We start from the raw sequence: 21,150 nt of genomic DNA on the forward strand, positions 1-21,150 counted from the left end.
ATGTTTCATTCAGGAAACAGATGGATGCTGAAAATGACAGGTTCTTCAAGACTGAAATGAAAGAGACAAGGATGAAGCAAACTCATCGTTGTTTCATTTCAGGCGTCAGTTGTTGGGTGTGGCAAACAAGTTCAGCAGCACCCACTTGAATTGCTGAGAGGCACTCACAAATTGCATTTTTTGTGTAGACGGACCAGAGTCCGTTGGGTTGAGTGACTTTGGAAACACTTCATGGAGCAGCTCTTTTGTCTTTTGTGCCGTTTTAGGTCCAGATGTCGATCTTTGCTTAAATCCAACTATTGGAGTTACTTTTATGAAATCCTTTTACGACAAATTAGTCTATCATCAAGGCACTGCTGATTGTGAACTGTCAAAAGACAATGCCTCTGTCATACAGTGTAGGAGTGGTGGCGGGGTAAATTCCTGTGACTTGCCACAGAACAGGATGTTCCCCGAGATCGCACTTCCTCCAAACAGGCAAATGAGTGTGAGGTCCTTTCCGTACGAGGTTCAATTTCATGTTAAATCTAGGTGTGTCTAGTAGTTCTAAATGTTACATTTTTATACCTGATGTTCATGTTAGTGAGCAAAAAGGGACAAGAAGCTGAAAGTTGTGGTAAAATAAGTTTTACTTAAATAAAAGGATGAAAAATCACAGCATGAAACCAAATGTTTATTGATAAAATACAGATACAAAATGACTAAAATAGGTTTGAACTGCAGTAAGTTGTTTTCATCTTTTCAAACTTTACATTCATTCAAAGATTATTCACATTCATCACAAATCACTTCCCCTGATTAGTACACATGTAAAAAAATTCTACATCTCTCTTTGAAAAAAAATCTAAATATATATATATATATATAAATCAAATCTTTTTGGAAAAGTAGTTTGTGTTAATATTTTTCCTACTCATTGATTTGTAATGTATTCACAGTTGGACGATGGTGACAGCAGACTCATACCAAACCCAGAACCCTGGATAAACAGGTTCGCTGAAGGAGGCCTTAAAAGTGTGGAGGAGAGACATGGTGTCCCCCACAGCGTAAAAGGAGAGGGTTCCTCCAACATGGTCCAGGAAAATCCCGATGCGGGGGCAGTACGGAGCGTTGATCTCAACTTGGTCCTTGCTATGGCGGGCCGAGTAACTGGAGTCAGAGCAGAAGAAGCTCCAGGATTTACGGTTGTGACCGATGCGGGCGTGGTCACCGTAGCCTGTCCTCTTGATGCCTTTGTAGGCAATTCCTATGGCTGCCCCCTCCCCACTCCAGTCTACCTCCCAGTAAAAAGCATTTCCAGCAAGGGGCTCTTTGCACAGAACCTGAGGCAGGGAGTCGAACCTGTTGGGGTGATCGCTGTAGGACTGCGTGTCTCTCTTGAGGGTGGCCTTCCTGTTTCCACGAGACAGGTAGAGCTGTCTGTAGGCCGTATTTGGATCCAGAGTGAGCTGGCAGGCATCTGCAGAGGGACAGAAGACAGAGTGAACATTCATCCAGCAGGAGGGAGAATTTATTGTTAGAGTTAAACATAAACGAGGAAATTCTAGGAGGCGGATAAAGCACCCATCACCATCCTACAGGAAACAACAGGGTCCTAAGGTTAGCAGGACGTCATGAAGTTTTCTAGCTCTGTTAGAAGTTTAACCAACGTTTGTAATGTCATGCTTCACAGAAAGGGTGTGAGACCCTATGGCTGGACACACAGAAAGCAAAACGATCAGCGGGTCACCTGCCTGCTGTGCACCTTTGCCTCTGCAGGTCACAGTTGATGGGACACTCGATAGCCTCGGCTATTTCTGGCTGGCCTATGATCTGGAATGCCAGAAGCATCAACAGTGTTTGTGAATTTGACCACAAACTTGTTCCCCAAACATTTTCAAGTCTAAGGTGAGAGCCATCCTCAAACAGTCTGTTTTCAGTTGAAATTCTATGCTCCTGGAGCAGGACTAACGAATGGAAATGGCTTTTTAGAGCTACTAAAACAAGTGAAAAAAGGTGTTTCAACTGTAAGGGAAACACAAACCCTGAACAAGTGCCTGCGACTTTTAATACTTGTGATGCATCTGTCCCTGTCTCTGTCAACACTCTAGGATGGGAAATGTTTCGAAAGCGTTGGGGTTTAGTGGTCAGCCACAGGGTCTGACAGAGAATCTCAGCAGCGTCTAGATTTCCTGAACTGAGCGACGAGAGCAACGTCACTGCAGAAAATAGACTCACATCTCAGGAAGTCATCCCGGTACTGGGGCTCTCTGACCGGCATGGACTTGTACATGGGAGCTTCCTCAGCTGTGGGGGCAAATGCAAAACACAGATTTTCAAATTAAAATTGTGTAGACGGAAAAAAAATGAAAACAATTGCTCAATGTGCACCAATGACAGTCATCACAACTGTCTCAGAAAAGATAACCGGTAGCTAGAAAGGACTGTATTTCTTCTTACAGCACTCTTAATATGAGTTCAGAAAAGGATCTGACTTCATTCACTAAAACTTGTCCACACTTATTTAGATCCCACATGCTTCTTTGTCATCGTCATCAACGAGATGCTAGATTATTGTCTTGACTTACCTTTGATTGATCGTTTCTTTTTGGCATCATCCAGTTCACAGAAGCTCATTTTGTTCACTGTAAAATTAAATAAAAAACACACAGGAGTTAGCATGGCTAAGGCTGTGGAGATAACTGCTTTTGAGAAGTAATAAAGTCAGTGTTCTGGTGGTGATCCACGCTCACCTGTCTTGGCCACCTTCACAAGCTCATCATTGCTGAATTCGTTCATGTGCTGCTTCATCTCAGACACGGCCTTGGTCACAGGGCCAAAGGAGAAGTAGGGGTTGACAGTAACTGAAGGCAGTTCCTCAGCCTCAGTCTGGGCTATCAGCATGTGGTAAGTCTGACAATAAAAAATATCATGACTTTTACAGATGATGCACTTATTGGAGTTAGTTTGAGCATGCCTCTTGTTTCAGGTGCCATGCTAACCTGGATGAAGTGGATGTGGTCTTCAGTGCGGGACAGCTGGGTGATCTCACTGTCTCTTCTTTTCAGGTCAGCGATCTCATGGTTCAGGCGCTCCATGTGGCCCTCGGCATTGCTCAGTGCCGCTCTCTTGTTGGTGGATATCAGCTTGGCCATCTCCTGCTGCATCCTCTCGATGGAGCGCATCATGTCCCCAAACATCTTCTCACATTCCTGCAGCGCTCTCTGGGCTGAGTTCTGCACAGAAAAAAAAACGGGTTTTTCTAATATAAAGTGCGAGGCACGCAGATTCAGAACACTTAGAGGAGCTGCCATCTACAAGAAGGACTGTTTCCTGGTTTGCAGTGGCTCTTATCTGTTGGATGAATGATCGGGTCACAGACCTTGAGTGAGTCCACAGCTTGTTTGAGCTCCTCCATCTGCTTCAGACGGTCATGAATCTTCTCCTGGATCTCTGCCTGGGTGGCACCAAGCCTTTGCTAAAATAAAATAAAAATAGATATATCGACTCGTTCGACCAAATAATGTATCGTCTGTTTAAATTTGAGCTCATTAAACTCAGGAAAGACAAAGGACAACCAGCTTTGTTTAATGTATTGTTAGCTGCTTTCTCACAGATTTCACACTGCTGCTATCATTCCCAAAAGTCCCATATAAAGTACAAGAAACTATTCTGGAGCTTTGTGTTTTGTTTAAAACATTTCCTAAAATGTCACCCACCTGCTCCTCGGCTCTCTCCTGCTCAGCTGACACCATGTCGTGACCCTTGTGCTCCTTCACCGTGCACAGCACACAAATGCACATCTGGTCAGTGCGACAGAACAGCTCCAGACCCTTCTGATGCTGCGGACAGATCTGCCGGTCCAAGTGGCCGATTTCATCCACCAGCTTGTGCCTCTTGAAGGTAGCTGACTCAAAGTGAGGCTTCAGATGCTTTTCACAGTAGGAAGCCAGGCACATCAGGCACGTCTTGATGGCTTTGTGCTTTTTGCCGATGCAGATGTCACAGCCTACATCCTGGGGTCCAGCGTAGTTGTAGTCAGGAGAAGGAGGCGGTGGCGGAAAGGGCTCGGAGTTGCGGTTGAGGGTTCCATAGCGGGAGCCTCCTATGCGTCTTGGCGTAGGCCTTTTGTTGTAATTGACCTTGCATTGCGGACAGAGGTATGAGCCTGTGTGGTCAGCATGGTCCCAGTAGGTCTTCAGGCAGATGGAGCAGAAGATATGTCCACATGGGATGGACACAGGGTCCCTGAGGTCCTCCTTACAGAGGAAGCATGCGTCTTGCTCAAAAGACATGGAGAAAACGTAGGTGTTCCCTCTAACTCAGTGAAGATGCAGTGAGGAGGGACCTGGACTTGTGTCAGCACTGTGGCAAAGTGATCCTACTGGTAGTACAGGTGCAAGTTATATAGAGTAAACAGAAGGAGGTCAAACAGGTTGAGCCGAAACCAGTAAAAAGAGGGCGGGGCAAGGAAGGACACAACTTCCATCCCTTTCAAAACGCACAGGGAATGAAAGAAATGTACACCTGAAGATCTATAGATCTGAAAGTTTGGCTCTGAATATGGAAAACGAAAGCTTTGATGAACACTTTCTGAATCTTTTTGTATCTAAATCTGCAAAACTGACAACTATTTTCTTTTTTGGAGTAAAATAAACAACAAACCCAGGCAAAGGCAGAAATGCAAATACAGCAGTTAGAAAACAGTGACGCAATCACAGGTGTGTCCAACTCCCCTTTGTCCGACTGCCCAGCAGATATTCCCACTCAAATTAGCCTCTTGCTTAACAACGTTATACTCGGTCCTTTAAATAATCACAATACAGCTATCATTGCAGAGAACAGAGGTATCACTTCATCAGACTCACTGATCAGAAGACTTATCGCTGTAAAGCTAAAACTTCAGCTGCTTTTAGCTGGTCAACTTCCAGAGATTTTGACCTTCATCTCACCCGAGACCAGTTAATTACCAACTTTTTTTCACTGCCGTTATCCTGCTGAAAGTCGACCCTGCTTGCAGGTTAACACTGATTAAACAGCAAAACAGTTTACATTGAAAAACAAATTCATTTTTACACACAAATAAATTCCAATAAGTTGAATCTTTTGAGCTGGAAGTCTAATTCTTTGAACGGTGACCACACCTCCCAGTCTGAGTGGAGTTTCAGTCCTGTTGGGGTGGAAAGAGGAATGCAACTACACTTGATAGCCCAGATAACAGGAGGGCCAGGGAAGCTTGCTTAAAAGATTCCATTGTGTCGGAGCCAGCAGAGCTGGACCAGAGCACCAGGCCTTACATAGGGTCTGTTTTGTGTCAAAAGCAGCAAGCTGACCTGGAAGACTAAATGTAGCATCTCGCCGGACACATTAAACGAGTTCTTTTTCAAATCAGCAATCTACAAATAATTCAGAAAGTGATGAAAAAGTGAAGTCACAGCTTGTTTTTTTTATCATATCAGAGTTATTATTAGGAAAAGTTGCACATTCTCTCTGAAAGGACTCACTGTCATTGATTTTGTTGGTTCAAAGTTTGGGATTTCAATGATTTTCTTTGCTGAATGGTTTGACCATAAGGGAAGAATGTAAACCCTGGAGAACCCAAGAACAAATTTCTTCTGGGCTTTTAAAGTCAGATTGACGTTTTTGTTTGTTCATTTTGGGTAGCAGCAATTTAAAAAAAATTCAAAATAAAAGCATATAAATAGAAAATAGGAAGAAAAGAAACAGTGGCCAATTCTGACCTGTGAATTCTCCAGGGTATAAACCAACATGCATCTTTTTGTGGAGTCATTTGATGGTAAAATAACAATGTTGAAGTTGTGTACAAACTAGTTCAGCATCTTAGGATATCTCTCTCCGATCAGCTGCCAGGGAGTGCCACCACTAATATTTAGATTGGTGGGCCCACAGTTTCCCAGAAGAGTCCACGCAGACTTTTAACAAAGTCCACACCATCCATCCTATTGGATAGCAATTTACAAAAGTATATTTCTATTAATTTATTTCCTACTAACTGCACAAAGCTACAGTTCAATAAAATACCAACTCAAACGTTTCCATGCATGACACCTTAATTATTAGGACAAAACAGCAACATTTAGATTGAGAATTAAGAATTTCTATAGGATAAGAGTCCATCCATCGTCATCTTAGAAAAACTAAGTCCAGATTAAGCTTTTAAAAACTTTTTCTGTAAAAAATAATAGATAAAATGGATCTAGATGACTGTTTTTCACCTTCCTCTCCCTGTACACCCCTGCTGGCACATGTGTTTTTTATTACCTCTGTGGTATTATCTTAAAAGGCAGCTTCAGAGCAATTTACTCTATCTTACAAAGAGTAATTGTATCTTTAAGACTTGTGCCAAACAACACAACTTTTCCACTTGCCTAAAACAAAAGAAATCCATCAGATGGATCATCGGGATGTATGAACATCTGATGAAAACCAATGCTTAACATGTTCTTCAGCATTCAAGTTAAAAGTAATACATTTACAAGGAGGAAAAAACATTTGCAAAGAAGCAATTGTTGCTCTGGATCATTTTTCAGACAATTTGGTCGATTGGTAAATCTTCAAAAATATGAAGAAAAAGCTTTAAAGTGTCAATTCCACTCGTAATCGCTCATGACAGAGACAAGACCACAACACAAACAACTGTCAAGGGGGTGAGAGACACAATCTATGAGTTTGTTTTGAGGCCACGTCCCACTGGGACTTTGCAGTCGCTTAGACAGCCACAAACCCACACATACCAAAGGATTCTGATTGCAAATGGCAGGCCATCCTAAAGCTTTAGTGACTTATCTTTTATGCAATAAGTTGAGGACTCCCAAGTCCAACTTTGCAGTGATGTGTTACAAAAAACAAAGAATGAAGGTGTTGCAACAAACCCAACTTAAACCTGACAGGAAGGCTGCGATGAGACATAAGCTGTTCATAAACAAATTAACGACAACCTTACTGAGCAATGTTGCAAAAAGGAGTGACCCGAAATACCTCCACAGGAATGTCAGATTGATGACGTGGTTTTTTCAAGGTTAGCAAGCAAAACGCAGACGGTTTTTGTGCTTTAGAATAGAAATGGGAGAGGCTTTGCCATCTGTCTCTATTTTTATCTACAAGGTGGACTTTGATTTAATAAAATTCTTCATACAAGACAATAACTTCCATTTATCTTCTCTGTCTAGGTTACCGAACAGAACTCTTCATCTCATCTTTATCTCTTAAGCTTCAAAATCTGAGATATTACAAAGAGAACTATGGGAGCAGAATGAATCAAGTGACTACGTGTCAGAAGTTCATTGCTTACATAAGACTCTCTGCTGAGATGGGTGGTTCCCAAAACAGAGACATGTTTCCAATCTATTCTTTCAGGGGCAAAAGCTTGGATCTCAGCTCACTTTGAAGTTTTTACTCTAACCGCCTTGTTGCTTTGTTCTTTGCTTATCACACTTATAGCTCTGTGTTTTATACAAGCTTGATAATATTGAATAAACTGAATGGATATTCAGTCCAAATCATTTTGTGGATCATGTCAGCTCAGCCTCTCACAATATCCTTATAATAAGGGGTTGACATTTTGAGTTGTATGACATTTTTATAAAATGTCACCAACTTTGCCCATGATTACAACTTTACACAAGCATTTTTCATGTTGATTTCACGATAAACCTTTAAATATAAATTATTTTGTTTGTATTCTTTGCACTTACTGTCTGCCAGATCACCTGTGAGAATCAGTGAAAGCTGATTTGCTGGGGTGACCCTTGACAGGATGTGCCGAAAGGGTAACAACAATATGTTAATGTGATGATAAACCTTTAAACACGAAGCATCTTCTGTGTTTTTAAATAATTCAATTCAATTCAATTTAATATAATGCGAGAAATGAGCCAGAAGCAGGATCCACCCAAGTGTGGGAGCAGTAGAAGAGGCAAGCAAAAGACGAGGTACTTGGTCAGGTACAGGAGCATGGATGAGCCAACTGGAATCTGGAAGCACTCCCCCTCGGGGGGAGTGGGAAAAGAGGGACAGTACGTGAATCGCACTGCATCAAACAGAGGCATGGAGAACTAAATGATAAATATTGATAAAATGTGAAGCAACTTCTGTGTATGTTTTTCTTTTTTATGTTGATGACAGACCTTTTATTATGAAGTATCTTCTGTGTTTTTTCTGCTTTTTTATGTTGATGATAAATCTTTAAACAGGAAGCATCATCTGTGTTTTTTCTGCTTTTTTATGTTGATGATAAACCTTTAAACAGGAAGCATCATCTGTGTTTTTTCTGCTTTTTTATGTTGATGATAAACCTTTAAACACAAAGCATCTTCTGTGTTTTTTCTGCTTTTCTATGTTAATGATTAACCTTTAAACATGAAGTGTCTTTTGGTTAATTTTTGCTTTTTAATGTTGATGATAAACCTTTAAATTTGAAGTATCACATATGTATTTTTCATTGACAGCTACTTGCGCTCCTCCTCCACTCACACCTCATAAAATGACGACTGAGCACTTGAGCTCAAATGCGCTAACGATGACTTTAGGGATTTTATATTCCTTATCAACGCAAAGCAAGATTTTTACAACTTTTACAATGATGCTTCCAAATCATCCTAATTCCAGTAATTTGACCTCTCTTCTTTTATTAGGCTTGGTTTCTTCATAGAAACTGCCCTGCCCCTTATAATGCATGCTCCAGTTTTCTATTCTAAATCAACAGAGTTGCTTGGTTAATCTGTAAGCAGAGTGCAGCCTTTACTCCAGAGGAAGGAAGCGGGAACTGGCTTATCAGAAACCTGACCAAATATAGTGAGGTGAAACTACCAGATGCATGAAGTAATGCTAGATATGAATTTAGGGTGGAGCCAGTGTACTCCTTAAACTGCTTTATCATTCTGCTTCAGTCAGCAAAGTTTTTTTTCCTTTTATTATCTGAACCAAAAAGCTTTTTAAATGACTCACACAATGAAAAACTTAGATTAAGTTATTCCCGTCAAACAGACTTTATGTTTAATGTCAGCTCATCATAAAGTGTGAGTTTTTATAATGTGAAGGAAACACTTAATAATGTCAAGAATGCAACGTAACTTGACTGAAGCGTGCAGGCTGTTGTGAAAGCAATGAATTGCAACACCTCAGGAATGTTGCAGTTGCACCTGCATTCGTGATTTGACTGTCTCCGCCATGACTGTTTTCTTTCCTGCTCCCTGAATAATACTACACATATTTGACAGTTGTATGTTGACTTCCTTTAGTCGCCTGACTGGTCAGGCTGCTCTGTGAGTTACAACTCCGATCATCTTTTGTTCTGCCGTAAAAGCGTTCCCACTAGTCTTTTAATTCTGATTATGTCATTTTTTGCAAAAATAAAAAAACCTGTGACATTTCTAGGACATAGTTTCTGCAGCGCGGCAGTAGTTCATTAGAAATTCACCTCTCAGTTGTGGGTGGGACCGTTGCCGTGGAGCAACTCCCCCTTTCCTTCCAGTTCTCTGTTTAGACACTCTCCTGCTAGCTTTCAGCCCCTCAAAACCCCAAACTAACATTGTCGTGCAGCAAAAATGGGGAGCAAAATTGGATCTATCCATCCATACAATTTTGATCCAGATTCCAGCTCAGACGAGGAAAACAAAGATCAACATGTCTGTAAGTGGATGCATCAGAATGGAGCGGAGTAAGGAGCTTGTGGCCCACCCAGCATATTCCCTAAATAAGAAATTAGCTCTTGTTCAAACTTCATTTTGTGTCTGATCCCAATTCACATCAATATGTCGTCCATGATCAGAAAAATGCCACAGGAACATGTTAAAAACAACAAAAACACTTTTTTTTTTAAATCAGGGTGGGTCTTTAAAGTTGTTTTTTTTTTGAGAGCTAACATGTTAGTAGGAGTGTTTGATATCATTCAGAGACTCAGCTTGAGCTCTGTGTTTGTTTATTTATTGGGTGGTGGTCCCTTAAATTCTTTCGGCCGGCCAGTTTAATGTTTGTCCCGGTGTAGACAATGGCGATTCTGTCTGAAAACAATAGGTGGAAATGCAGCTGCCAAAAAGTTGTGTCCACAGTTCACCCACAGATGAGCCCCGTGAGAAATGCAAGAGGGAAGCGAGCTGTGCAGGAAAAGGAAACGTTTTTCACGCACATTCTGTGCTTTTACATTTTTACTTTTCATTCATTCTCGTTCCTTCACTCTTTCCTCCCCTGCTCTGCCCGCTGTCTCTCCTTCCCTCTTTTTCTCCCTCCCTCGGGATTCTTGCTCAACCAGCTTATCTGAACTGGGCAGGGCTTGAGGCACTCACGGCGCAGGGGGGAGGGACTTGTCTGCTTTCAATCAATAACTTCAGGAATTCAGAAATACAAGTAGTTCCTGTCCTCGGCAGGCAGTACCACACTCCTGAGGGCGGGCTCCTACACACGATTCAACGGATTCTCTGTCTACGTCTGTTCTTCTGTTTCTGCTTCCACAGGTCTGACTGGGCTGGGAGTCCATCGCAATGGCAGATCAGACATCTTCAGACTACTTCAGCTGTTCGCTGTGCATGAACCTCCTGAAGGACCCTGTGGCGATCCCCTGTGGCCACAGTTACTGCATGGACTGCATCAGTGGCTACTGGAATGAGGCTGACTATACAGGGATTTACATTTGTCCCCAGTGTAAGATCACGTTCACTCAGCGGCCTGTGCTGCGACCCAACGCCACTCTCAGCATGGTGGCTGAGAAAATCAAGAAGAGCGGTCTGAACCTCAACCTCACGGCGACGCAGGGAAACGCCTACGCTGGACCAAGTGATGTTCCCTGTGACTTCTGCTCTGGGAAGAAGTTCAAAGCTGTCAAGTCCTGCCTGAACTGTCTGGCATCTTATTGTGAGAAGCACTTGAGACCACATTACGAGTCGGCCACGTTCAAACGGCACAAGCTGGTGGATGAGTTGGGAAACCTGGACAGGAAGATCTGCCCTCAGCACCAGAAGTCCCTGGAGCTCTTCTGTCGGACTGACCAGATGTGTATCTGTGCCATCTGCACGGTCAGCGAACACAAGGGCCATGACATTGTGTCTGCTGAGGCGGAGAGGGGCGAGAAACAGGTGGGAAAGCTTCTCATTTCACTCAAAAACTACCGTTAAGACATCCGTCACGCGTCTGCAGCCGCTCATCTGTCATGTGAAGAGTCATCACAAACTTGACATGGACCTGAGCAAAAGCAAACAGTGTTTTTTTCTCACTGCTGTCTCTGCAGTTGTACTGTTCAGTTGTACTTTGACCTATTTTACCCGCGTTATCAGCTACCTTGGCAGGCTTTCACCACCGCCAAAACAAATCCAGCTCTCTGATTAGCTGAGTGGAACAGTGGGGGGGAGGGGGGGGGTGCCTTGTACTTCTCACCCCTCAAAGCTGCTTTCCAGAGAATGTGGTGATCCAGCTGTGAATAAACACACAGAAACTCCACACTTTCCTGGTCTGAGCTGGTTCCCACCTGTGGGAGTGGATGTGGCCTGGTGCTGGAATGTCGGGGAGTGACAGCTTAGTGTTTCAGACTTGTACTCCAGCTTCCAAGTGACTCACAAATTGCACAAACTGTAAAACGGAGCGTAGTGGATCAGACTGTCAGAAGACCCTGCAGGGTGAACGTGGGAGTTGCTGTAGCTGTCCCAGACCGGGATGGAAGGCTTCAAGTTGACAGCCCATGATGAAGTAATGCATTTGCGTTACGGAGAGTCTGGTTTGTGTCATGCGAAGATCTACAACCAGAAACTCTCCCTCCATCTCCCGCGCTCTGTACCCTCCCCCTCTTGTGTAGCCCCCCCACCCCCATCGGATTCCCAACATTCCTCAAGCTTATCTTGAAGAATGGGCCGGTGGGTTTGAGTAAAAGCAGAATTAGAAGCCCTCTATTCAGGCCTGTTTGCACCTTGAAACATCTCTTTAAAAAGTTGGGCAGCGGTAGATTCACATTCCTGACACGGCCAGAATTCCCTTACAGAACCCCCCCCCCCCGTCTCCCTCTGAGATAAAAGCGTGCAGAATTAAGTAGTTTCTTTCATAGGGGTGTATTAGACATGCCAAAGCCCCCCCCAGATATTCTGATGAGAAAGAATGTGCGTCCACAGCCGCCAAGCATGAGGCTAATTCCCCCTAAAAACCTTCTATTATATGAATTCACCAAAATGCCATTTCTGTTGCCAACTACGACAAAAAAAACAAAAAAACAAAAATGAAGGAGGCCTATGAAGTTATCAGCATAGGAGTGCCTGCTGACAGAAAAAAACAATAAAGATGGCTCTGTAATTCTTCTTTGTTCTGCAGAAACTTCTGGGAGTCTCCCAAAGCGAGATTAAACAAAAATGCCAGGAGAGAGTGAAGGAGCTGGAAGAGCTCAAGACAGCAGTGGATTCACTCAAGGTGAGGGTTAAGTGTCTGTAAACTAACCCATCCCCACACAAATACGACGCCGCAGGTCCCGTTTTTCACAAACATCCGTGTTTTGGGCAGAACTCGGCCCAAAGAGCCATGGTGGACAGCCAGAAAATGTTCGAGGACATGATTCGCTCCATCGAGAGGATGAGGTCAGAGGTGACAAAGCTGATCGGCATCAACGAGAAGGCCGCTTTCAACCAGTCCGAGGCTTTGATCGAGCGCCTGGAGCAAGAGATTGATGAACTGAAGAAGAAGGAGTCGGGGCTCAAGCAGCTCTACAGCACTGAAGACCACATTCACTTCCTGCAGGTGAGACCTTTTCACAGATCCTCCACACAGCTAGTGAGCTGCTGTGTATGGTAAAAGGTAAATGGCGTGAACTTGTATAGCGCTTTAACCACTTCCTTGAAGCCCCAAAGCGCTTTACAGTCACAGTCCCATTCACTGTCAAACACTGGCATCAGCCTACAAGAAGAATGTGTCTTGCCCAAGGCAAGGCATGAACCGAATCTGTGTTCTTCTACTTCTTCATCACAGCTGTGATGAAGAGTGTCACATCAAACAATCTTCATGTTGTTATACACAAAGAATATAAAAAAAGAATAAATTCTTGGTAATTATTGCACTTTAATAACTCTGTTCAGACAAAAATCTGTTCTCCTTTATTGTTAATCAGTTGCGGGTATTTCTTCATGAGAAGAAAGGTTTGGCACAGAGAAAATTAGAACATCCACGTCTGCAGGGACTGTCCCGTCTGGTGGAGACATTGATTTGGATCTAATCAAATCTTTTAAAAATAAGCAACATAGTTGGAAGCAGCACTCCTTAAATGCTTAGAGTGAGAGCATTTTTGAGAATGATATCAGCAAAACCTCCTGTTTTCTATGAAATATTTGTATCACAACATCAAATAGCCGAATCTTAAGAAAGTGGTGTGACTAGTATTTTTGTCTTGAAATAAGAATTCTTAGTAAGAAGGTTTTTCTTACTCCATTGGCAGATTTTTGTTTGTTTGTTTATTTAAAGAAACTCTGCCACTGGGGTAAGAATTTTGACTTATTTCTACAAATTTTGCAGTGTACAGCTTTAACATTGCCTTCTGGTTCCTGTGGTTTTGCTAACCTTTGTGGGCTCCACCCTTCAGAACTTCAACTACCTCTGCACCCCCACCGATGACGGCTTCATCCCCAGAGTGACGGTGAACCCAGACTTCTCCTTCGGGGCCGTCAGGAAAGCTGTGGCAGAGATCAAGGAGCGGCTTGAGGAGTTCGGCAGGGAGGAGATGCTCAAAATCTCCAAATCAGGTGTGACCTGGGTTACAAGAGAAACACACGAGTCAACACTTTAGCATGGCGAGCTGATAACGCTGAATGTGATTCTGCTTCACAGTTAATGAGGTCCCGGTCTACCAGACAGAGAGCCGAACATTGGACAGGAGGAGCAGAGGTGACTGTCTGCATGTTATTTTTGCACTGTCTGCAGAGTAAATTGTGTGAAACAAACTGCTCATCGATTGCATTTTTAAGATTTTGGTTAAAATGCAGCAAAAAACAAAAAAAGGAAATCACTGGTGATAAAAGAAATAAAAGGCATTTATGTAAGAAGCTCAACTTAGACTCATAAAGTGCTTCTTCTCTTTATTCTTCAGGAAAAGAAATCACAGTGGACAACTCTCATCCTCCAGAGCCAAAGACCAGAGCAGATTTTGTCAAATGTGAGCAGCTAAAGCACACGTTGACATCAATGCATTCTTCATTTGCACCGATTCTTTTTCTTCCTCTGCAATTCTATCTAAATGTGTGCCATTTTTTTCTCCAGACTTCTGCCAGCTGAAACTGGACCCCAGCACAGCCTACAAGGAGCTGAAAATCTCAGACAACAGCAGAAAAGTCATCCGCACCAGAGACCTGCAGCCCTACACAGAAACCCCAGAGAGGTTTGACAGTTTTGCACAGGTGCTGTGTCGAGAGGCCTTATCCGGAGGCCGCTTCTACTGGGAAATCGAGTGGAGCGGCGAATTCTCCATCGGGGTGGCCTACAAAAGCCTCAGCAGAAAGGGCAAAGGCTCACTCTGTCTTCTGGGTTACAACGACAAATCCTGGAGTCTTCTCTGCTCCGACTCAGGTTACTCTGCCTGGCACAACCGAGTGGACAAAGCAGTCCACGGCCCCCACTCCCCCAGGATAGGCGTGTACCTGGACCACATGGCAGGTGTATTGGCCTTTTACAGCATAGGCAGCACCATGACCCTCCTGCACAGGTTTCAGACCACCTTCCAAGAGCCCCTCTATCCAGGTTTTGGGGTCGGAACATCTGTAAAAATCTGTAACGTCAAGTAATGTCAACACTTTTCTGATCATATTTTTATATTACTCATCAGTGCTTTTTTGAAAGAATGTATTTTGCAGCTATTATAACATCATACCAAACAGTCATGAGGTTATGTTTGACGGCAAATGTTCAGTGTGCTTCCACTTTTTTACTCTGTACTTACAGTTCTATTCACATCACCTTTTTAGTGGTAGCTTTGTCAATGAAGATAATCCGTACACAATTGCTGAAGCTAAGCAAAGAGCACAACTCTGCTTGAAGTTTTAAAGTATTAATGTTGTGAATATCAAAAGGCTGAATCGCAAAATGTTTTGTTTTTACAGCAAATTCTAAAACATGATGAACCGATGTTGGTCAATTTTACAGCTGAATTAAACACAGCATTTCATCAGTCATGCCATTTACAGTCATGCTTAGCATTAGTTTTAAATGATTCAGTGAAATCTTTTTATTATTATTATTATATCAGTTTGTTCTTCTCGTGATCAGTTTTTTTTTCTTGACCAAGCTCTTATTTCATTTCAGGTATGTCCACCAAAATGTAGGACAGCCAGAGTTTAACTACTATGCAGTAAAGGGCTTGTTTTTGATTTGTAAATTTGTACTTTAAATAAAGAACAAAATATGTGAAGGTTGGGTTGCTTGACCCGCAAATAAAGTGTGTAGAATTTGTTTTGTTTTATAAAAATGTCAAAACTAAAGTAACTTGCGGTTGTATTTGTACTCAGAGATTAAACCTTTTATGTGTAAAAATGGTAGATTTTTCGAAACAATTAACCACAAAGCGCGCTTAAGGTCTAGGGGCGCCCTCTCCAGGCTAAATGTGGTACTGCCAATTAGCAGAATGACAATTGTATAGAAACTTCAAAGAAAGATATTCATAAAATTAACGATTTCTAAATGACTATCCGACATATTTTGGTATGCTTCCTTTAATTAAGAGGTATAAATGCATTTATTTAAACAAGTATGGCTATTCTTTGGATTCTCCTGTTTGGCAAAGTCACAAGGTGATGCAATAAAAAAAAAAAAAGAAGTTAGTCCTATTAAAATTCACTCTACAAGACATAAAGAATAAGTAATTTAGTCCCAGAAGGGCTGCAGGAAATGCTTCACCAATTTAGCTTCACTAATTTAAAACATAACATATTTGCCTTAGGCAAGAGATTTTCACAGTTTAACATGCTCTAGTGTGCAAGAAGTATGAGCATAATCCAAAAACCGTAAAGAACAGTGCAGCTAGCGAGCACAAACAGCCATTTCCTTTTACGATTTCTATGAAATTGATCGTTTCAGTTTCAAAGTTTGTACATTTCTCATGTCAGAAACAGACTGTTCAGCAGCTGTCCAGGAGCACCAAAGGTTAAAATGAGTCCGTTTCTATTTGACTTTTCCAATTAGAGGAAGGCTGCTCAGGCCAGGTCCTCAACATCTACCTACCTGTTTTCCAGATCTTCCAGCACGCTTTGCTGCACTGTTACGGCTCTGGGCCGCATGAGTCTGTTCCTGTTGCCTGCCTTATTTGTCCTCCTCCTGCACAGGTGCAGCTGTTTGAGAATCGGAGGGATAAAAAGATCCACCATAGAGACTGTTGGGCTGGTCTGCGTGCCACAACCAGACGCGACTGTTTTACAGCTCTGCCTCTTCTCTGCTGCCCTGCATGCACTCATCTGGTTGGCTTCATTTTTCAAACATGCACGTTAAAGTCATGCAACAGCACATTTTCAGGCTGTCTATAATTTTGGTTGTTTATTATTAAAAGCACTTTCAGTGCTTAAACTGAATTCGCATCCCCCCTTGCTTGTTGAGATCCAGACCCAGTCAGGGCATGCACATTACCTGAATCAGGTGTGTTCAGTCAACATGAAAGACATCTTAGTCAACAAATCAGAAGGGAGAAGTGGAAATCAGACATGGTGGAAGATCTAAAGAACCAGGGTTGAGCAGCTAATCACAAGCTAGCTATTATCTATGCTAACAAAAAATATGTTGCGTGGAAATTGTGCCACTTTTCCCTTTATATCAGATAAAGTGTGCTGCTCATAAATCATATTCATCTCTAAACGTTTATAAAAAAAGATTTAAAAAAAAAACAAGATCAAAAAACAATAAATTTCTGTTTATTGGTTCCCAGGATTCTTACAGGAAGCTGAGCATACAATGGTCAAAGAACAAAACATCAAGTCCAAAATCTAGACATCATAGCCGATTATGCTTCCTTTGCCGATGCACTCTCCGATGTAGAACCACATGAGAACCTCAGTGGCCACCAGTCCATTCCTTAAAGCATCCTGTAACGAAAACATTTAACGTCACTTTTTTTTCCCATATGCATCAAATATTTACATCATTCACATTTAAAAATGTCAGCATTAAATAAAACATCTCTCAATAGTTTTCACTGTTTTGGTTAGACCAAATTGTCAACTTATTGAAACAAATGTTTGTCAATGGCTTCGATGCAAAATATTAAATCAAATCTTTGAGAGAGAGAAAACTATTTTTTAAACATCATTTGCAAAATAAATAAATTCGTGTCAGCAATGAGGCTCTCGAATTCAGTTAACACATTTATTTTAGAATAGACTTATGGAACAACCCCATAGATTGCACATTATTTCTTATATTTGTTCATTAATTCATTAAAAAAAAGGAAAACCGTCAGACAAAAAAAAAACAAAAAACAGTCAAATGTGAAATTATTACCATAAAAAAACAATGTTTGGGGTTTGAAACACAAAATCCTTTTGTTCATATTGGTCTTAATGACTGAACATCTGCTGCTCTTAGAAGATACAGTGGAGGAAATAACTATTTGATCCTGATTTTGTGGGTTTGTCCACCTAAAAAGAAATAGTCTTTCACCCTAATGCCAGACTCATTTGAACACAGAGATAGAAAATCAGAGAGAAAAAAACAGAAATCCACTTTAAAGAATTTGTTTACATTTGTTTGCATTTCATTGAAGGAAATAAGTATTTCCAGAATGGACTACAAAACCATCAGCAAGAAGCTGGAGGTTAAGGTCACAACTGTTGGTGCATCATGACCATCAATCCACCTTTAGGCTCCAAACCAGATCTGACCTGGTGGGGTTTCCATGATCACGAGAACAGAGAGAAATGAAAACAACACAGCAGGAGTTAGTTGTTGATCTGAAAGCAGCTGGAACCACAGTCACTAAAAAAACCATTGGGAATCCTTGACTCTGCAATGGTTTAACATTTTACAGAGATCACAAAGTCCTCCTGCTATATTGACCCAAAATATACAAGCAAGGCAACCAAGGCATGACAGAAGAAGCGGAGCGACGTCATGGAGTGGTCCAGCCAGTCTCTGGACTTCAATCCTATAGAAAACCTATGGAGAGAGCTGACGCTCTGAGTTGCTAAGCAACAGCCACCAAATCAGAATGATTTAGTAAATAAGAGTGGACCACAATTTATCCTCCTATGTGCAGAAACATGTTCACCAACTACAAGAAACCTCTGACCTCTGTGCTGCTAATAAGGGTTTTGCCACATAATACTAAATTGTTGCGGCAAGACGGTTCAAATATTCATTTCCCTCAATGAAATGCGAATAAGTTTAAACAAATTCCTAAAAATTGTAATTTCTTTTTAATCTCTTGCAGTTCAAATGAATCTACCAGTAAGATCATTTTTTTATTAAGTGAGGAAACAAAAACTAAAAAAATCAACAGGAGTTCAAATACTTCCTTCCTCCACTGTAGTTGTAATCATCTTTCATTTATTAAAACAGGACGCTTTATTGTTATCTTTAATTGGGGAAATTTACTGTTGATCAGTTGCAATTAAACGTAGTACTAAGACGAAGTTTCTAAATTATTTTTTGTAACTGAAATAATCTGAAATCATGTCAAAATGTTTATATTTTGTATTTTTAATTCTAAATATTTCAATCTTTTGCACCCGTTTTATTTTGTAAAAAACCTCATCAAAACATCAAGATCAGCCAAAGCACGCGAGAGCTTGACAATATAATAAATATTATTACATTTTTTTTTCACATGCCCAGCTCTTTTCCAGTTTAATGTATGGATGCATAACAACACACATTCAGTGGTCTGTCTGCTGCTCGTGTACCTTCACAGTGGTTTGACCAAGGCGTCCTGTCTGGAAACCCTTGATCAGATTTGAAGCTCCCTCGATGGCTTTGGGAATCTCAGCAGGGCTGGGGGGCACAAGCTCCACACGGGCGTAGTACCAGAAGGTTGCAAGACGAGGTTTGGAATAGGTGACAGCGGCTGTGGAAAGCAAAACACATTTTTCTTGAAAAACTTGGACAACGCAAATTTTATTGACAAATTTTAAGACATAGTTATGAATAGATCTAGGTTAGAGTTTTAACATCTTGGTTTCTTCAAAGAATAAACAGATGGTATACATTCATTTTAGGGGTGTCAAAATATCGAATAAATTGCAATTAATTAATCACAGACATTTTTGTTGCCTCTGTAAAGTAAGGGTTGTGAGGGGCTGTAAGCTAGTGGGAGGGCGTGTAAAAAGGGGGGTGACAAAAATTGGGGGTGGGCTTACTCTGCGTCAACAGTCTCGCCCACAACTTGCATTTGAATTTCTGATGAACTACTGCTGCTCTGCAGAAACTATGTCCTACAAAACAGTTTTTTGTTTGTTTGTTTGAGCTCAAAACAGCATAATCATAAAAAAAGACCACTGGGAACGCTTTGACAATAGTTTAAAAGAAGTAGAGAGTTTGGACCTTTAAACAAAGCGATGGCATTAGAGAGCCATTTAGAAAGCTCTGATACTCTAACAGAAAAAGTAGTTTGGGAGCAGAAATTCTGATCTTTAAAGTACGAAATGATTTCCCTGCTTGTTGTTAAAATATTTTGCAGTTAACAGCATCAAAATATCACATTAATTGCAACTAATAACAGTAAAATTGGCACATAATTTATTTTGGTCGTGTTAATCACCATTCCCTATGGAAGTGAGGGCTTAATGCTTTTTCAACATTGTTACACATTTCCTTTTTGATCATTGATGTGCCAACTTAAAAGACAATAACCTACTTTTATTTTAGATCAAAGTTTTAATGACAGTTTATGGTAACAAATTTTGAGGATTGTTGAAGTTTTCTTGCTGTTTTTCTATGTGTTAAATTTGATCACTAGTTAGGACCTGTTTTTTTTAATCGTTTCAGATGGGGAAAAAAACCCTTGGTGGTGTAAAAGCAAAAGTATTAAGTCTTATAATAAAATTAAAAAAAATTAAACCACTGTTTTGTAGGGGTTTTTTCCCCATCGTTTACGATGTCCCGAATTTAAATGAAAAAAGGCTTCACAGCAATTATTAGGTTGAATTAAAAATTAATTCGATTAATTAACTTAAACTTCAGGTCATAATGTACTGCTAAAAATATATATCACGTTTCAAAAGTCTACAAAAGGCAAAAGTGGTATTCAATCAAATACTTTTTTACAGTTTTTGAATGTTATTTTACCGACACCTAAACTTTGTTAGAAATTAGAGAAATGCTAATCTGCTATACTTGTCATAGATCGCAAAAAGTTAAGAAAAACTGCTTTACGATAATCTTCACGCCTAAATCATGAACATTTTATTTTAGTATTTATTGCGGAGAAACGTATGTATATGGGACTGAAGCTGCAGCACTAGTAGTAGAAAGCATCGGAGCGCTGCTACCTAGCATTAGCCACCTAGCATAACAATAAAATGTTAACATTTTTAATTTTCGTGCAGCTCGAGTCCAAAGCTGAAAGGACATGGGAAATTAAACAATGGCCTGTGCAAAGACCGTCAAATTAAACAGAAATACCCAAAATTCAATCGTAGTTTACAAAACGTGTCAGCGTCAAGGTGAGTGTGTGCCGGCCAGTGGGCAACAGACGCTAAAATGCGTAACTCTGCCTAATGAATCCGTGAGTCGATAACAACAATCTAAAATGTTTTAACGTCTTACCGCCGACGAGACTAGGTACTTTAGCGACCAATTTCTGCACTGCCTGAGCCATGTTGAAGTGTTTGTCGACGCTGACTTAACCCCACTACTGTTAGCCGACTGAAAGTCACCTCAAGGACCGGAACCGCAACTGCCCGAACATTTGCCTGAACAGAAACCTGACAATTTTCTTCTTTGCCTTTAATACCAACAAATTCACTTCCACAGCTTCTCTCTGCTGCCCTCTTGTGGAGTTGGCTTGCAATGACATGATCATTTTCCCCCGAACTTGTCCTGTCCAACAGCTAAGCAAACAGATGAGAGCTGAAAACCTTTTGTGTTGAATATTTTACTTTTACATCAGGGGTTGTGAATCTTATGATACACCAGATGTATATTTAAATAAACCCCTTTTGTAATTTCAGCTAAACTTTATTCATGTTAATTATATTTGTAAAAAAATTTTTGTCGGGC

At 41.1% G+C, this 21,150-nt stretch overlaps 3 protein-coding genes across 5 annotated transcripts; 1 reads left to right on the forward strand and 2 right to left on the reverse strand.

The window, feature by feature from the left end:
* Positions 1-611: 611 nt before the first annotated feature.
* On the reverse strand, positions 612-4,274 carry LOC101172601 (tripartite motif-containing protein 16). 3 transcript variants are annotated; one of them, XM_020709062.1, is made up of 8 exons: positions 3,699-4,274; positions 3,362-3,457; positions 2,982-3,215; positions 2,733-2,892; positions 2,568-2,624; positions 2,218-2,286; positions 1,734-1,812; positions 1,269-1,459 (listed from the first exon to the last, which is right to left on the reverse strand). In XM_020709062.1, the coding sequence occupies exons 1-7, from the start codon at positions 4,272-4,274 to the stop codon at positions 1,760-1,762; spliced, it is 1,245 nt and encodes a 414-aa protein (XP_020564721.1). In that variant the 3' UTR covers positions 1,269-1,459; positions 1,734-1,759. The 3 variants fall into 3 exon arrangements, with proteins under 3 accessions (XP_004076674.1, XP_020564721.1, XP_020564722.1); XM_020709063.1 differs by having other exon boundaries at positions 1,305-1,459; positions 1,730-1,812; XM_004076626.3 differs by lacking the exon at positions 1,734-1,812 and having other exon boundaries at positions 612-1,459.
* A 5,991-nt stretch (positions 4,275-10,265) lies between these two features.
* LOC101172838 (tripartite motif-containing protein 16) lies at positions 10,266-15,426 on the forward strand. Its single transcript, XM_004076627.4, has 7 exons — positions 10,266-11,069; positions 12,289-12,384; positions 12,475-12,708; positions 13,544-13,703; positions 13,789-13,845; positions 14,048-14,113; positions 14,218-15,426. The coding sequence occupies exons 1-7, from the start codon at positions 10,479-10,481 to the stop codon at positions 14,736-14,738; spliced, it is 1,725 nt and encodes a 574-aa protein (XP_004076675.1). The 5' UTR covers positions 10,266-10,478; the 3' UTR covers positions 14,739-15,426.
* Positions 15,427-16,828: 1,402 nt separating this feature from the next.
* atp5mg (ATP synthase membrane subunit g) lies at positions 16,829-20,869 on the reverse strand. Its single transcript, XM_004076629.3, has 3 exons — positions 20,698-20,869; positions 18,837-18,997; positions 16,829-17,021 (listed from the first exon to the last, which is right to left on the reverse strand). The coding sequence occupies exons 1-3, from the start codon at positions 20,747-20,749 to the stop codon at positions 16,923-16,925; spliced, it is 312 nt and encodes a 103-aa protein (XP_004076677.1). The 5' UTR covers positions 20,750-20,869; the 3' UTR covers positions 16,829-16,922.
* Positions 20,870-21,150: the final 281 nt, after the last annotated feature.

Source organism: Oryzias latipes, chromosome 14, assembly GCF_002234675.1.
Source record: "Oryzias latipes chromosome 14, ASM223467v1".
NCBI lineage: Eukaryota > Metazoa > Chordata > Actinopteri > Beloniformes > Adrianichthyidae > Oryzias > Oryzias latipes.

Bases quoted from the DNA above. Each gene is read 5' to 3' on its own strand.
- LOC101172838 (XM_004076627.4), top strand. From the start codon at position 10,479: ATGGCAGATCAGACATCTTCAGACTACTTCAGCTGTTCGCTGTGCATG. The intron at 13,704-13,788 runs GTGTGACCTGGG...TCTGCTTCACAG, and splicing joins GCTCAAAATCTCCAAATCAG to TTAATGAGGTCCCGGTCTAC. The intron at 14,114-14,217 runs GTGAGCAGCTAA...TTTTTTCTCCAG, and splicing joins CAGAGCAGATTTTGTCAAAT to ACTTCTGCCAGCTGAAACTG.
- LOC101172601 (XM_004076626.3), bottom strand. From the start codon at position 4,274: ATGTCTTTTGAGCAAGACGCATGCTTCCTCTGTAAGGAGGACCTCAGG. The intron at 2,893-2,981 runs GTTAGCATGGCA...TTTTATTGTCAG, and splicing joins ACCACATCCACTTCATCCAG to ACTTACCACATGCTGATAGC. The intron at 1,460-2,217 runs GTGAGTCTATTT...GTCCCTCTGCAG, and splicing joins CCGGGATGACTTCCTGAGAT to ATGCCTGCCAGCTCACTCTG.
- atp5mg (XM_004076629.3), bottom strand. From the start codon at position 20,749: ATGGCTCAGGCAGTGCAGAAATTGGTCGCTAAAGTACCTAGTCTCGTC. The intron at 18,998-20,697 runs GTAAGACGTTAA...TGCTTTCCACAG, and splicing joins AGTACCTAGTCTCGTCGGCG to CCGCTGTCACCTATTCCAAA. The intron at 17,022-18,836 runs GTACACGAGCAG...TTTTCGTTACAG, and splicing joins TTGGTCAAACCACTGTGAAG to GATGCTTTAAGGAATGGACT.